The sequence below is a fragment of the Eumetopias jubatus genome, unplaced genomic scaffold, assembly GCF_037043125.1.
Source record: "Eumetopias jubatus isolate StellerSeaLion01/CBP00866 unplaced genomic scaffold, mEumJub1_p1.0 scaffold_6, whole genome shotgun sequence".
Classification (NCBI taxonomy): domain Eukaryota; kingdom Metazoa; phylum Chordata; class Mammalia; order Carnivora; family Otariidae; genus Eumetopias; species Eumetopias jubatus.
The window spans coordinates 81,116,809-81,130,500 of record NW_028274812.1 but is presented as its reverse complement, the minus strand read 5'-3'; the positions used below and the strand labels follow the sequence as shown (position 1 = coordinate 81,130,500).

Genomic DNA, 13,692 nt, shown 5'->3' with positions numbered 1-13,692 from the left:
GTGGCTGGGGGGAAAAAGCAAGGGAACTCAGGTGACTGGAACACCCTTGTTTTGGCCCCAGACTCTTATGGGTTTTCCATCCAGGGAACGAGCAGGAGCGTGTGTGACCTGCGACTACTCACACTGACTAGATTAGAGGAAACCCAAATTTTGGCTGCCTTTCCCCAGGCGCCCTTACCAGTCTGTTTACAAGATGACACAAGATGTAAAAACTGGGGATCCAAAGAAGACTTCTTGCTGAGACTTTGAATATCGACAGTTTCTATAGGCTACTTCTTGCCCCTCATCTGGAACCTACAATGATCCAGGTGGGTCAACAGCTCTTCTCTAGCTGGTTGGAAAAGACCAATCCAAAATGTGGGTGATCCAACGAGTGAGAGGCCCTTGCTTCAGAGGGGCACCTTTCTAACAGAGGATGGAGTATTTACCTACTTCTCCTTCCCCATCAAAAACAACATTCCCTGCTCTTGTTAGAGCACAACTGAAATGTGGAGGGTGGAGGGCACCTTATGAGGAGGTGATCATTGTCAGATTTTCATTTCCTTTCTTTTTTATCTTTTTAATTTTTTAAATGATTTATTTATTTGAGAGAGAGAGTGGGGGCGGGGAGAGGGACAAGCAGACTCTCTGCTGAGCCTGGAGCCTGTTCCAGGACTCGATCCCAGGACCTTGAGATCATGACCTGAGACAAAGGCAGGTGCTTAACCGACTGAGCCACCCAGGCGCCCCTCATTTTCTCTCTTGATGGAATTGTTTTCATGTGATTTTGGTCGGCCTGTCATGCTCCTAACAAGCATGTTTTCCTCTGGGTTCCAGGAATATGGAAGTGAGTACGTACATCTGCCACAGTTCTTTGTGGCACTCGACCAACATAGTGCAGTTTGACGTCCTTATCCCGTATCACAGCTCCTCACTTCAGGGGAGGATTGGGGTGCAGCTATGCATTTCTGAGGCCAACAGAAGTGAATTTTCAAGGATTTGTAACCAGGTGTGTGTGTGTGAGGGGAGATTGTGTCTATTATTAGGAAACATTTGTTTTTATTCTTCAAGTTTTACTGCTAAAATGTTGCTGTCAATGTTGAATATTTTGCTATCTTTTGGTAGCATGAAAATCATGCTTAAAATCATGTATCAGAATCCATAAAGCAAATCCAGGGAATAGCTGGTAAAACAGATCCATTTTATTATAAATCTATGAATATTGTGCTTAATTTTATTGAAATTAAGGTTTTGCAGCAAATACATTAATAGTGAAACATTTGAAATAGAGAAATCATTTTTCATTAAGTACCACATTAAAATCTGACTAAAATGGATTACCTTGATGCCAGTCTACCCGTGCACACAGGACAGTTAGTGTCCAGCAGTATTCGATGGAGTTATTAAATTATAGGAAGGCATAGTTCATCTGTGGTGGAAAACAGGCATTGGTTATGTGACAAAGCATAACATCATTTTCTCCCCCTTTAACATAGCTTTATGTGGTCATAAGAGCTTTCTCATGGTATGTATATGTGAACCCCACTTCCTTTTTCTTTTAAAGGAACAATTCAGAAATTATTGGCAACAATACGGTCTGTGTAAGCACTAATTTCTTCTAAAATTAGTGTGCTTAAGACTGAAGGTCTTTGTGTGTGTGTGTGACAGACATTGAAGTGTGGAACAAATATACCCCCACCAGTGTTTACATACTGGATACGTCCATGATTCAGAGAGACCTGCATCTCCTTGCATAATAGTCATTTTTATGAACATGTAACACATGAAGAGCTTTGCCTCATGATATATTGTTCAACCTCCCCTAAACAATAAGTAAGTTGCACTTGTATATGATCTATGAGCAGTATTTTAAGGGTAGCTGGAAGACTATCAGGAGTAGCTGAAATATGTTTTAATGGTTGTGTTTTGGGTTTTGATAATAAGCATCTTTTTCTGCAATTCTGCAGTCATCAAGTACATGATGCTTCTCTATTTGAAACATTGTGTGTTTTGGTTCTCAATGTTGACTCTATGCCTGGATTCTGATGACTAGTGAGTATGCCTGCCTATGTTTTCAGATTTTTAACAGTGGATACAATTTTCCTTGAGAAAACAGACCATTTCTCTTGAGACAGATTAAGTTATAATCTGTACATTTTTAGTTTTTAATTTCCTTCCCAATCTTGATAGTTAAATTCTTCATATCCTCCAGTCAGTAATTCAGAATCTCTTTTCCTGATTATCTGGAAGAGAAATAGTTTTAAGAACTTAAGAAATGCCACTTGAGGTCAAATCCATACAGCATTCCAGTGTCACTTCTGGTGTTTGAAAGAATATGCTTGCCTTTTAGGTATCTTCTTTGAAAGGGTCGGAGATGCCCTCCAAAATATCCCTAACTTTATAACGTGGTCGGAATGTATTCCATCTCTTCTTAGACCCATTTAGATTCTCAGGCTGAACCATCTCTTCAAGCAGAGAGGGCAAACAAATGATTATTCCATTCTGCTGCTTCAGATGAAATGTGATCCTTAATTCTACCTGGGACTTTAGGATTTACTTGGTGTTTGCTTCATCCCATTTTATTAATATCAGATCTGGTGTTTTGTTGTCATTTTGTGGTTCAAGTCTGAACTTATTCTCTCTTTCTGAGTTGCTTTGTTTCAGGAAGTCAGAATGGCACACGTTCTTCCCAGTGTGCACCCGGAGATAGGAAATTATGATTAGCCTTTGGTGTGCTTGGATACTGAGGTATCCTTGACTGTCTATTGATGGTAGTAACTTGTTTCAAGTGCAAGCTTCGAGGTGTTTGTTTCCACCCGACTCTATAGATTTCTGGTAGAGTGGGCACTGGCTGATTATCACTCACTTTTACCATCAAAGATGGTCTAAGTTTTTTGAAATTTTTTATTTTAGACTAAAAGTTTTCCAAGGTATTTTCTCAAAAGTTATTTTTAAAAAATCTCTATATTTAACCTGGATATAGATAAGTTATTTCTCTTTGTAAGACAATTTAGTAAAATAAGTTGGATGAATAATTTGAAAGGGACATCTAGGACACTGAAAGGAACATTCATCTGAGGATGAACTTTTAGGAATTCTTGAAGTTACTCGTTCACAAATTATGTTTCCTCTGTTTCTCTACATATCTTTGTTTTTGCTCATTATTTGAAATCACTGAAGATATTTTATAAGAATATGCATAAAATTATTCAGTTCCAGGAATATAAATTATTATGAAAATTGCAACCTGTTGCAATGCATTTGATAAATTGCATGTATATTTTTATAAGAAAAAGTGAATAAAACTACTTGGATCATTTCTGTTTTTTTATTGTTTTATCTATATGTTTCAGTTAATGCCAGCCTTCTGTCTCTGTCTTCCTCACACCAAGAAATGCATTCAGCACCCCCACCTTACAATACTAAATTAAAAAGCTTGGCAAATAAAGGAAAAGTGCTCTCACTTATCTCTATTTAAAACAAGAGACCTAGAAATGTTTTAAATTTTCTTTAAAATTCAGTAATCAAAACCAACATATAAAAGTATTATTTTACCTTGTTATTTTGCTGATGTTGCAGCTTCTTAACACTGGTTTTGAATGCTTGATTTTTAGAGTGACCCAGCGATCTACAAAAAAAGCAAAAACATGGTATCCTATTTCCTGGGCTTATCAACATTAATAGCAACTACACCTTTCTACTATGTTAGCTTTAAAATTAATATGACAATGAAAACGGATAGCCTATTTTTGCAGGTGCTCTCCACTAGAGCTAGAAGAACTATGCTCCCTGCATCTGCCCCTGAGTTTTGCCTTCCATTTGGCGTACTGTTTCTTAGGCAGTGGTGTCAGAAGGATTGAACAAAGCTCATGGGAAAGATTGAGTGATAACTTCATCTTGCAAAAAGTGCAGTTACTATTTTTTGCTATTTTTGTTATTTTTAAAGTCAGGTTCTGAGTCGTGGTTGCTGAAAAACAACTGTGCAATGACATTTGTTCACACAGTTTAAAATTAAAAGTAATTTAAAAATTTGATGTATCTAATTCCAGACTTTTTAATATACATGTTACATAATTTCTGATGATAGTGTATACACATTTTGCATCTTGTCTTTTCCCTCTTTACATTATAAGATGGATATAATATTTGGAGAATACTTTCTGACGTATGTTCCCTTATCAGTAAATGGTTTTCTTTCTCCCAACATTATGTCCATTATAATTTCAGGGAAAGGCGGAGAGAGGGTATCACTTTAGGAAGAAGAAGAGCCTATCCAGGAGGTGTAGTTGGAGGACAAGTTCCTTGTTCCTTCCATCACCAGCTAAGGCAGCATTTCTGGCTCCTACTTAGCCGGGCTGGGTGACTTGGAGACTCAGAGTACTAAGGGATGGGTAGGTGCCTGGGGTCAGAACTAAGAGATCACAGGTGAGGGAAATAGGATAGAAACTTTCCAAAGGGCCTGGTGAGGCAAGAAGAGGCCTCCGCCCCCACTCCCCAAACATGTAGGCACCACCTTGGAGAAAGGAAGGAAAGGGAAAGGATTTTTGAGCCTGATTATATACTCCAAGGGAATTGAGTTGCCTAAATTGCTCCAACTATTAATCGGATGTAGTTTTTAAAATCGGATTGGGCTACATTAAACTCTAACCCCTCCCTGTCTTGGTTCCTTCCCTGCCACCCCTTCCCCATTCAGTGGAGAAAGTGCTCATAAAGGAGTTAGGGACAGCTACTAGCGATAAAAAATGGATCCCTCCCTCGTCTGAGGTGTAGCAAGTGAGTAAATCTGGGATCTTACTGTAGTTAAGACAAGTACTTCCTTATTAAAATATCCTCATAGATGTCACTTTGCATCATTTCCTTAATCTGCCTCCTATATTTGGAAATAATTTTCATTATCATTAAAAACATCACAGAGAACACATTAGGCCTATTAAATTAAAGGACAAAGTGAAAAGTTTTAGATCTGAGGAGGAAAAGTCATAAATAATTTACTCTATTAGGTCTAGATTTGCATTTTCTGCATATGTATAATGATAATTGTAATTAATAAAAGTCAAACTCATTAAGCTAAAAGAACCTTTGAAAATGAAAATTTTGTTTATTCTTGGGAGAATTTTTGCCAAGTTCTTAATATAACTGAATATGTATATAGGACAATTAAAATTTAAGAAAATGAAAAATGTATGGAGTATATTCTTAAGTACTGAATTGAGGAAAAGAAGGAAAAACAAAGGTAAAAATAGAATGATGGCAGTAGAATGACAAAGAAACTGAAAATGTTCGTTGTGTATCCATGGACTCATCTCAGTAAGGCACCTGCCCTCAATATAATTTTCCTATCTCTTTTCTTCACTTTCAGGTAGACTAACAAAAAATGCAGCCGAGTTTACAATGCTTTAGAGAGTGCTGCTTTCAGTGTTAACAGCACGTTAGTGTCGTCGGCTGATTTGCTTCTGAGTTTAGGTTTAAATGCCGGGTAGGAACTCAGGTTTCTCCTTACGGGGCTGCCCTTGGTGGATAATTACCAAACGGCTCCAATAATGTCCGCAGCAGAGTGCTTCACCCTGAAGAGCATTTGCTTTACTCCTCACCCAAACCCATGAATGTATTCCTGTCATCCCCATTATATGGACGAGAAATGTGGGGCTCAAAGTTGCTTCGGGTCACAGCAAGTTGGAATAGAGCTTTAACTCAGGTCTAACTCTAAAGCCTCCGGTTTAATCACCGTCTTCAGCTATGGTTGATAAGGTCTTAAACGGTCACCTGATCCTCACATAAGTAAACTGTCAGAGTTACGTACATGATGGCATCTGGGAGGAACAGTAGTGGGGTCAGGGATCCGGGGGGACCCTCAGCACCCCTCTGCTTCAGTTCTGAGGCGGCTTGTGGGGGCCGTGGGGTTTGTCCTCATGCTGAGATCAGGGTTTAACATTTAACGCTGGGCAATTCTACTCCTCCATAGTTAACCGGGATAGTAGCTGAGTGTGTCTGTCATTCCATGTATTTGCTTTGCTTTTCCTTACATATTTGAGCGAACCATACAAAATTGCCAATATTTGATGATTTGTTACTGATGAAATGGTAATGCCATATAGTTGAAATTAATATACTTCTAAGTATACATAATTTTATTATTAAATTATTACCCAAACAGGATCTATTATTCTGCAACTTACTTCTCTCATTTAATAAAATGTCTTATTTCTATGGCAGCTCTGGTAGATTTTTGTATTATTGCTTTCAACTGTTGTGTTCCGTAGCGACTGATACACCACACTTAACTGTTTCTCCACAGAGGCGCTGTACGTTGTTTCACGATTCAAAGCCGTGATGCTGGGAACGTTTTTATAAACATATCTTAGTGCACAAATGCAACTATTTTTGTAGGAATAGTTGTCTAAAAGTAGAGTATATGCATCAAATTTAAAATTTTATCGATACCAACAAATATTTCTTGGAAAAAGGTTTCTTCCAATTTACCCATCCACCAGCAATGCTTGATAGGACTAGTTTTCCCTGACGTTACTCACATTGGATAGTATTAACATTTTTTACTGAACTCATGAGTAACAAATGATACCTATTTATTGTTTTTGGATTTCCCTAATTATAGTGAGACTGAGTGCATCTTTGCCTATGTTTTCTTGGTCATCTGGATTTCTTCTATGAATTGCCCTTGGGTATTCTTTGCCCATTTTAATATTAGCATGCTTGTCTTTTATTGATGTGTAGGAGCTCCGATGATTATGGATGTTCAACCTTTACGATATTAAGATAGGTTATAAACATTTTTCTCCCACCTTGTTAATATGTTAATTTTATTTATGGTGACTTTTCCCCCTGTGGAAATTCTCCTATTATGTCATGTGAAATTGGTGTCTTAATTATGGAAGGCTTTTTTAGCCTGGGATTATACAAATGGTTTTAAAAATAGTTTTCCTCATACTTTCAAAGTTTTGATTTTAGGTTTCAATCTTTGATATAGAATTGATTGGTGTATAGTAAAAAACTAATTTTATTTCTTTTCTAAATGGAAGGCCAGTTGTATTCTAAGCATTACTGATCAGTCCATACTTCCCCTACTGATTTGAAATGCTTGTTAAAATAGTCTAAATATAAGGGTCTATTTGGGGCTTATATATATTTGTTCTGTGTATTTATTGTCCGTCTTAGTGTTCTAAATATTATTTTATGTATTACTGTCCTTCAGAGCAACCTCTCCATCATTGTACTTCAAGATTTTCTGTTGTACATTTTCATTTCCAGAATAAATTTAGAACCAGAATGTCAAATTCCATATAAAATCCTGTTGGGATTGAGATTAATTTGGAGTAAGTTGACAGCATTATCATAATCCTCACGCACTTGAATGGATATTCTTGTGTTTTATGTTCTTTGTAAAGATGCTTTATAAACAATTTCATTTACTCCTTGCAGTAACCCAATAGGTGGGTTTTATTAGTCTCATTATCCAATGAGGGAATTGAGATTTTGAGACATTAATTGGTCCAAGGTCACTTGATTAGTAAATTGCTAAGCCAAAAAATTTTTTAAAAAGATTTACTTATTTATTTGATAGAGCACAAGCAGGGGGAGCGGCAGGCAGAAGGAGAAGCAGACTTCCCGCTGAGCAGGGAGCCCAAAGCGGGGCTCCATCCCAGGACCCCGAGATCATGACCTGAGACATTTAACCAACTGAGCCACCCAGGCGCCCCAAACCAAAATTTTAATCACAATATGACTCCAGAATATTTCTTCTTAACCATAATTGGGTTAAGTTGTTGTCTTTAAAGTGTGAATACTTTGAAAGAACAGGGTATGTTTCATGAAGAGAAAGGCTAAATCTCTCTAGCTTCTTGTTGATGGAGTAAGCAGATGGCCATGACCTCCCTGGTGGGAAATTAGAGACTGTGGCCACTAGAATGAGTAAGAGGACAGTAAAAACAAACACAGGATGATCTACTCAAGATATGGGTCTCAGGTGATCACCACTGGGGAGATGTTCAGGTGTTTGTGATTGGAGACTCTTGACTGGGAAAGGCCAGTCAGGCTCAGGAAGAAGCCCTCCACGGGCGGGCAGAGTGCACGTGTGGACTTGATCTAGGTGTCACAGGACTTGGAAAAGCGTTAGGGGCCTCTGTGTTCCCTGATGGTTCATAATGCCACCTACACCCTGAAGTCTGGTTCGTGAATAGAAGGCCAATTATATCTTGCCTCCTTTTCCCTCTTCTTAAGAGCTTCTCTTAACCTTTCTGTTGGAAATAAAGGATTGATTAAACATATCATATCTATAGACTAGACTACTATGTAATCATTACAAATGATGGTACAGAAAATATTTAATGACATGGGGGAATGTTCTATGTAAAAAAGCAGCGTATAAAAGAAGCCAGTCTGATTCCATTTTGCTTTAGGACATTCTATGCAAACATTCTGTATAAACATGTGCATCACAGGATAAGAACAGTTAATATGAATATCACATGATTTTTCTTTCTCATAATTCTCTGTATTTTCCAGATTTCTCATGATGAAAGCTATATTTACAAATAGGGAAAAAATATTACACACACACCCCCCGCAACACCAATAAGGTAGGAGACCATGTGGTACCGGTCTTGAAGCTGACACAGGCTCTTTTTCCTTCCCTTACTGGTCTTACTGAAATACTGCTGAAAGGCCGGAGCAGTGGTCTCAAAGTGTGGTCCTTGGACCGCCAGCAGCAGCCTTACCTGGGCCCTACCCAGACCTGCTGCATCAAAAAAGAGCATAGCAGGGCCCAGCCATGTGTTAAAAGAAGTCCTCCTCTGGGAGATTTTGATGTGCACTGGAGATCGAGAACCCGTGGGTTTAGAGGAACGTACACATTCATTCTAACAATAGGTTTCTCAAAAGCAAGAATAACAAATTCCTGGGTCAATAAAGTGATTGTGCTCGACCCACCTGCACGAAGCTCCCTTTCCCTGGATGACCTCACATTCCTCTGCGGGGGCACAGAGGCCCGGGTCCCGGTGGTGCCCACGCCCCCGGCTCTCGCGCCCTGGTCGGCAGCGACACTCTGCTTCCTCGGTCCGCTCATTTTTCACACATTCGGCAAATTCGCCACAGGCCAGGAATTTGCAGGGATCTGCTTGATCCGCTGTAAGAGATGGGCAGGTTTTAATGACTACGTGGATGCCCGTGCAGCGAACTGGTGGAAGTCAAAGACCAGAGACCAAAGAGATTTGCGATCACTCCATTTTGGAGTGGGTTGTCCAGTAATGGTAACAGACTGGAGTGAAAAGTGAAATGCACATTTCTGTATCTTTGAGATTATGGACACAGGTGATAACATATTTACTCTGAATATAATTACGCACAAACTTGGTTGTGCATCAGAATCAACCAGAGGCCTTGTTAAAACACAGGTTCCCGGCCCCATCCTCAGAGTGTCTGAAGCAGAGGGCTTGGGACGGTGACTGAGAATCTGTGTTTTTAAGGAGGTCTCAGGTGATGCTGCCGCATCTGGAGAGCACGTTTGGTAACTGCTGCATTAGAAAATTAAGATTTTTTTGTTTGTTAGGTTTTTAAGGTAAGCATTTTCTGCAGAGATGAGTTGTGAAAATATATACTTAACATCAGGTATACCTTATAAAGTAGCCAAGCAGTCATATACGTGGATGGTTTTGAGAACTCAGGACAATGTCCTCATTTAAAAAGTATCTTTCTCTTAGTCCCTTGCTGATTCCTTAGGCCTTAATGTTAAGAGATCTTTCCTTTGGATTAATTGTTTTTCCCCTATTAAAGTTCAAATAGATCTCTAGTCTCTCAAAAACAGAGACTAGAGATCTATTTGTTTCAGGTCATTGTTTCATTTATTTAAAGTGAATGGCATTTGTACGTGCAAAGACTATGACAGGCCTCCCGACTGGACCGAGCAGCACGAGCAGAGGCACAGAGGTGGGGAAGCAAGCGACAGGAGAAGAGAGAGCCCGGGAGACCCACTTCGGAGGCAGCAGACACTCATGGACAGGAAGGCAGGGAACCAAGACTGGAAAGATAAGGCCAAATTCTGGTAGGTCTTGAAGGCCATGCTAAGGAATTTGGACTCTATAGGCAGGCGGAGACCGTGGTGCATTTCTGGGCGAGGGAAGGGGCTCATCAGAATTGTGCGTTCGAAGATCTGTAAATAGCATTGTCAGAATTAGGATGATTTCAAGTGATCAGCTGGTCCTGTTTTACCAAGGGGGAACATTTGCAGAACTCTAATTCAGCAGGACTTAATAGGTTTTATACTAAGAAGAGGTTGGTGGCTAAATAAGCTTCCTCCCCCCTCCCCCCCCCCAACCAAATGCAGGGTGAAATAAACGTAACAGCTTTCTCTCCCTTGTTTCTCTTTCTCCCTCTTCCTTCCAAACTTATCCCCCTTCTCTTTTTACTTTTAAATTTCTTAGGGTCATTAATAAGCTAATGTCTATTGTGAATCTTCAAGTGGGGAACACAGTGGCTTTGCCAAGTTTACTGCCCACAGAAGCTCTGTGCAGTGTTACTGGGGGACACGGAATGGGGTGAGAATGCCGATGAACCTTTATGTTCATTCGTCCAGCGCCTCCTAGTGGTGGCAGAAGTGATAGCGAGGGAGATTAGCAAAACCAGCCCCAGCGGTGGGCAAGAGCAGGAAAAACCGTGTTTGGGGCTCCCAGCAGGTAGACCTGCTAAAAGACTTCACGTGAAGTTGTATTTCTTTGCAGCATGAGGGTCCCTTATGGACAAGCAGGACTGACTAATGTGAACTGGCTTCGTCTGCTTGAAAGTTCCTAAAGCTGGCCATGTTATGGGATCCTTGTCACTGTTTAGAAAATGACTCAAATTTACCCTGACAACTCAGGCGATTCACATTCAGGACCAGGTTTAATAAATAACAGCTGTCAGTGACCTTACACTCAAGACTTGTGGTCTTGATAACGGAAGTCAGGGGGGAATAGTCGGAGCTCCATTTCCTTCTCTCCGCAGCGGAGAAATATATTAACTAGGAAAGCTGACGGAATGCACAGATTCTACCCCTCTGAAGAGTAATAGCAAATGTGTGATAACCAAATGAGTTTCCCATTAAAAAAATATTAGTTTTATTGTCATTTCCTTCAGCCCAGCCAGGCATAATCTAGGCACCAGTAAAGCTGAACAGAACACAATAAGGCAACGTTGGAGAAATAAACTTATCCACATTCAGGGACACTCGACCAGATATATTTGAAAATCAAATGCACCTAGTTTATAGATAACTTGCTTTCCCCGTGTTATTTATTCAGGACCAGTCCACAGAGAAGTTGGAGACTTCAAATCACCAAGCTTAGTTTTCGTTTGCTGTGTGTTTGCTGTGTTTACTTTCCTGAGTACTAAGACAACATTCATTGATCCAACACATATCAGCGTGGCCCTTCAAAATCTTCAGCATTAAGAATTTCAGACCAACTAATTGCTTTAGAATTTAATTTTATCCTTTAGATAAAATCTTACACTTTAGATACAATGTTAGAGCTGAAAGGTATTTTAGAACCTTCTCACACATTTTCTCACTTTGCAGATGAGGAAGCTGAGGCTCAGAAGTTGAGTGTTGCAAAGCCGAAGGCTGTTTGTGTGGATCCTCTGTGTGAAGGGCAGTGCCAGGGAAGGAAAGAGCCAGGAGGGGGAGCTGTGGGACCAGGCATGAAAAGGGAGTTGCCGTTAATTAGAATCGTTAATAGACGAGATCATATTTAGAAATTTAATCTGTGAAGCAGCCCGTACTGCTTCCATTATTATACTTCAAAAATACTTTTCCTAGGTGTGTTGATGGCCCTCTACTTACATACCAGTCTTGAGGGGGCACCTAAAACTTCGGGCTTCAGGCGAAGACTGAGAACTGGATGTGGGCTGATCATAGGGAGGAGGCGCCATGGAAGAGAAGAGACTGTACAATGGATGAAAGTTTAGTAGAAATTTTTTAAGCGAAGATTTCCCTATACTGTTGTCATTTTCTTTCTTTGTCATATCCCAAAGACATTTCTCCTTAGAATGATGGACTCATCCATCAGTCACCTTAGGCCATACGATTATTTGCCTCCTCCTTAATACATCGCCAGGGCTTTGCACAAAACAAAATTTGCACAAAATCAGTCTGAACTTCCTCCACTCTGCTCTGATTTGATCCATACATTACGTAAACATTATGTAGCAACAACCTGAACAGTAGGTAGCTTGGAAAGAAGGAAGACAAAAGAGACTTGAGATCCATAGCTAATTAAGAAGAATACAACTGGATGCCATTTTCTAGAAGAATATTTTCAAGTCATAATCAAGTTGTGTGTGGCTTTGAAGAAGTGAAGTCCTCATGACTGGTGCATAGACTAGTTGGTCTATAATTGCCTTAGCTTCCTGGATTTGCTTAAACCCTCTTTCAATACATTCTTTTTATGGCACTATAGGGAGGTTTCTTCATGAGCCTGTACCATACCCACCAAACACCTACTATCTTTTGGGGTAGCCTCTGGGCTTACTATAATTGCTTGCTGGCAGAATGAATTAATTTTCTGTCCTTAACTTACTTAGGTAGCTCTTCTACACAGCAAATTTGACAATCTCTGTAGAGGCAGTCCAGGGCACTTGACCTTAGTGTGTAGAGCCGTGTCAGGAGCTGCTCGTTTGGGGCTGGTAGGAAAGTTCCAGGTCCATCCTGACACCAAGAGGTCCTGGCTTTGTCCCTAGCTTCCCATGTGGATTCTGGAGGTAGTCAAAGCATTAATGTCATTCCATTTCAGGCCTTGCCCTGACGTAGCCTTAGGGATCATGATCTTGAACCTCCAGCTTCACCAGGAGTGCAATGACGATTATTTATATAAACACGGAGCTCACATTTATTGAGGGCCATTTTGTGTTTGGCATTGTGCTGGGCACTTCAAACATGTCTTCATTAATATTCACAACCACCTTCCAGAGCAGATATCACTGACCTCATTTTCATAAGTGAGGAAACTGAAGTCCATTTTATTTTATTTTTTTTAAAGATTTTATTTATTTGAGAGAGAGCATGAGAGGGGTGAGGGGCAGAGGGAGATGTGGGGCTCAGTCCCAGGACTCCAGAATCATGACCTGAGCCCAAGGCAGTCGCTTAACTGACTGAGCCACCCAGGTGCCCCCTGAAGTCCATTTTAGCTAGAAAGTATAACCCTAGATTAGCATCCACATGTCTGCTTACAATGTTCAGCTTTTGACATCATTCTAGTGGTTTTCCAATATGGGGTTTCCAAAAGACACCTCAGGGTCCAAGGGGCTAACAAGGGATGGTGGGGGTGGTGAGAGGCCCAAACATGCCAGCATCTTTCCTCTTACCGGTTCACATATCAGACTTCCACAAATGCTTTGCTTTGAACAAAGGCTCTCTTAACTAAACAAGAGCTCAAAACCACTGTCTGCCCAAACTCCTTCATTAGGCAGAATGTTTGCTTAGAGAAGCACAGTCTGATACTACAGCAACTCCACGTTTGTTCCTGTTGCTCAAATGTGACAGCAATGACCACGGCTTGCAGGAAGTGAGCTGCTATGTGGGGCTTGGGCATATCATTCTGAGATGTCCAGTGTAAGCACATTTTATGTATCAGTTTCTCCCCTGATTTGCTTATGTAATGTCTTTTTATCTCTGTGCCAAAGGTCCTTGAAAAGCATTCCCAACTGGCTGACTGAAGAAGGATGTCCCTT

General features: G+C 40.3%; 1 protein-coding gene across 1 annotated transcript in view; it reads right to left on the bottom strand.

Moving 5' to 3' along the window:
- Positions 1–2,144: 2,144 nt before the first annotated feature.
- Positions 2,145–13,692, bottom strand: part of IMPG1 (interphotoreceptor matrix proteoglycan 1) — a 124,801-nt gene continuing 113,253 nt past the window's right edge. Inside the window, 3 exon segments of the mRNA XM_088024314.1 lie at positions 2,145–2,222; positions 3,535–3,607; positions 8,923–9,118. Coding sequence (XP_087880440.1) covers positions 2,145–2,222; positions 3,535–3,607; positions 8,923–9,118 — 347 coding nt within the window.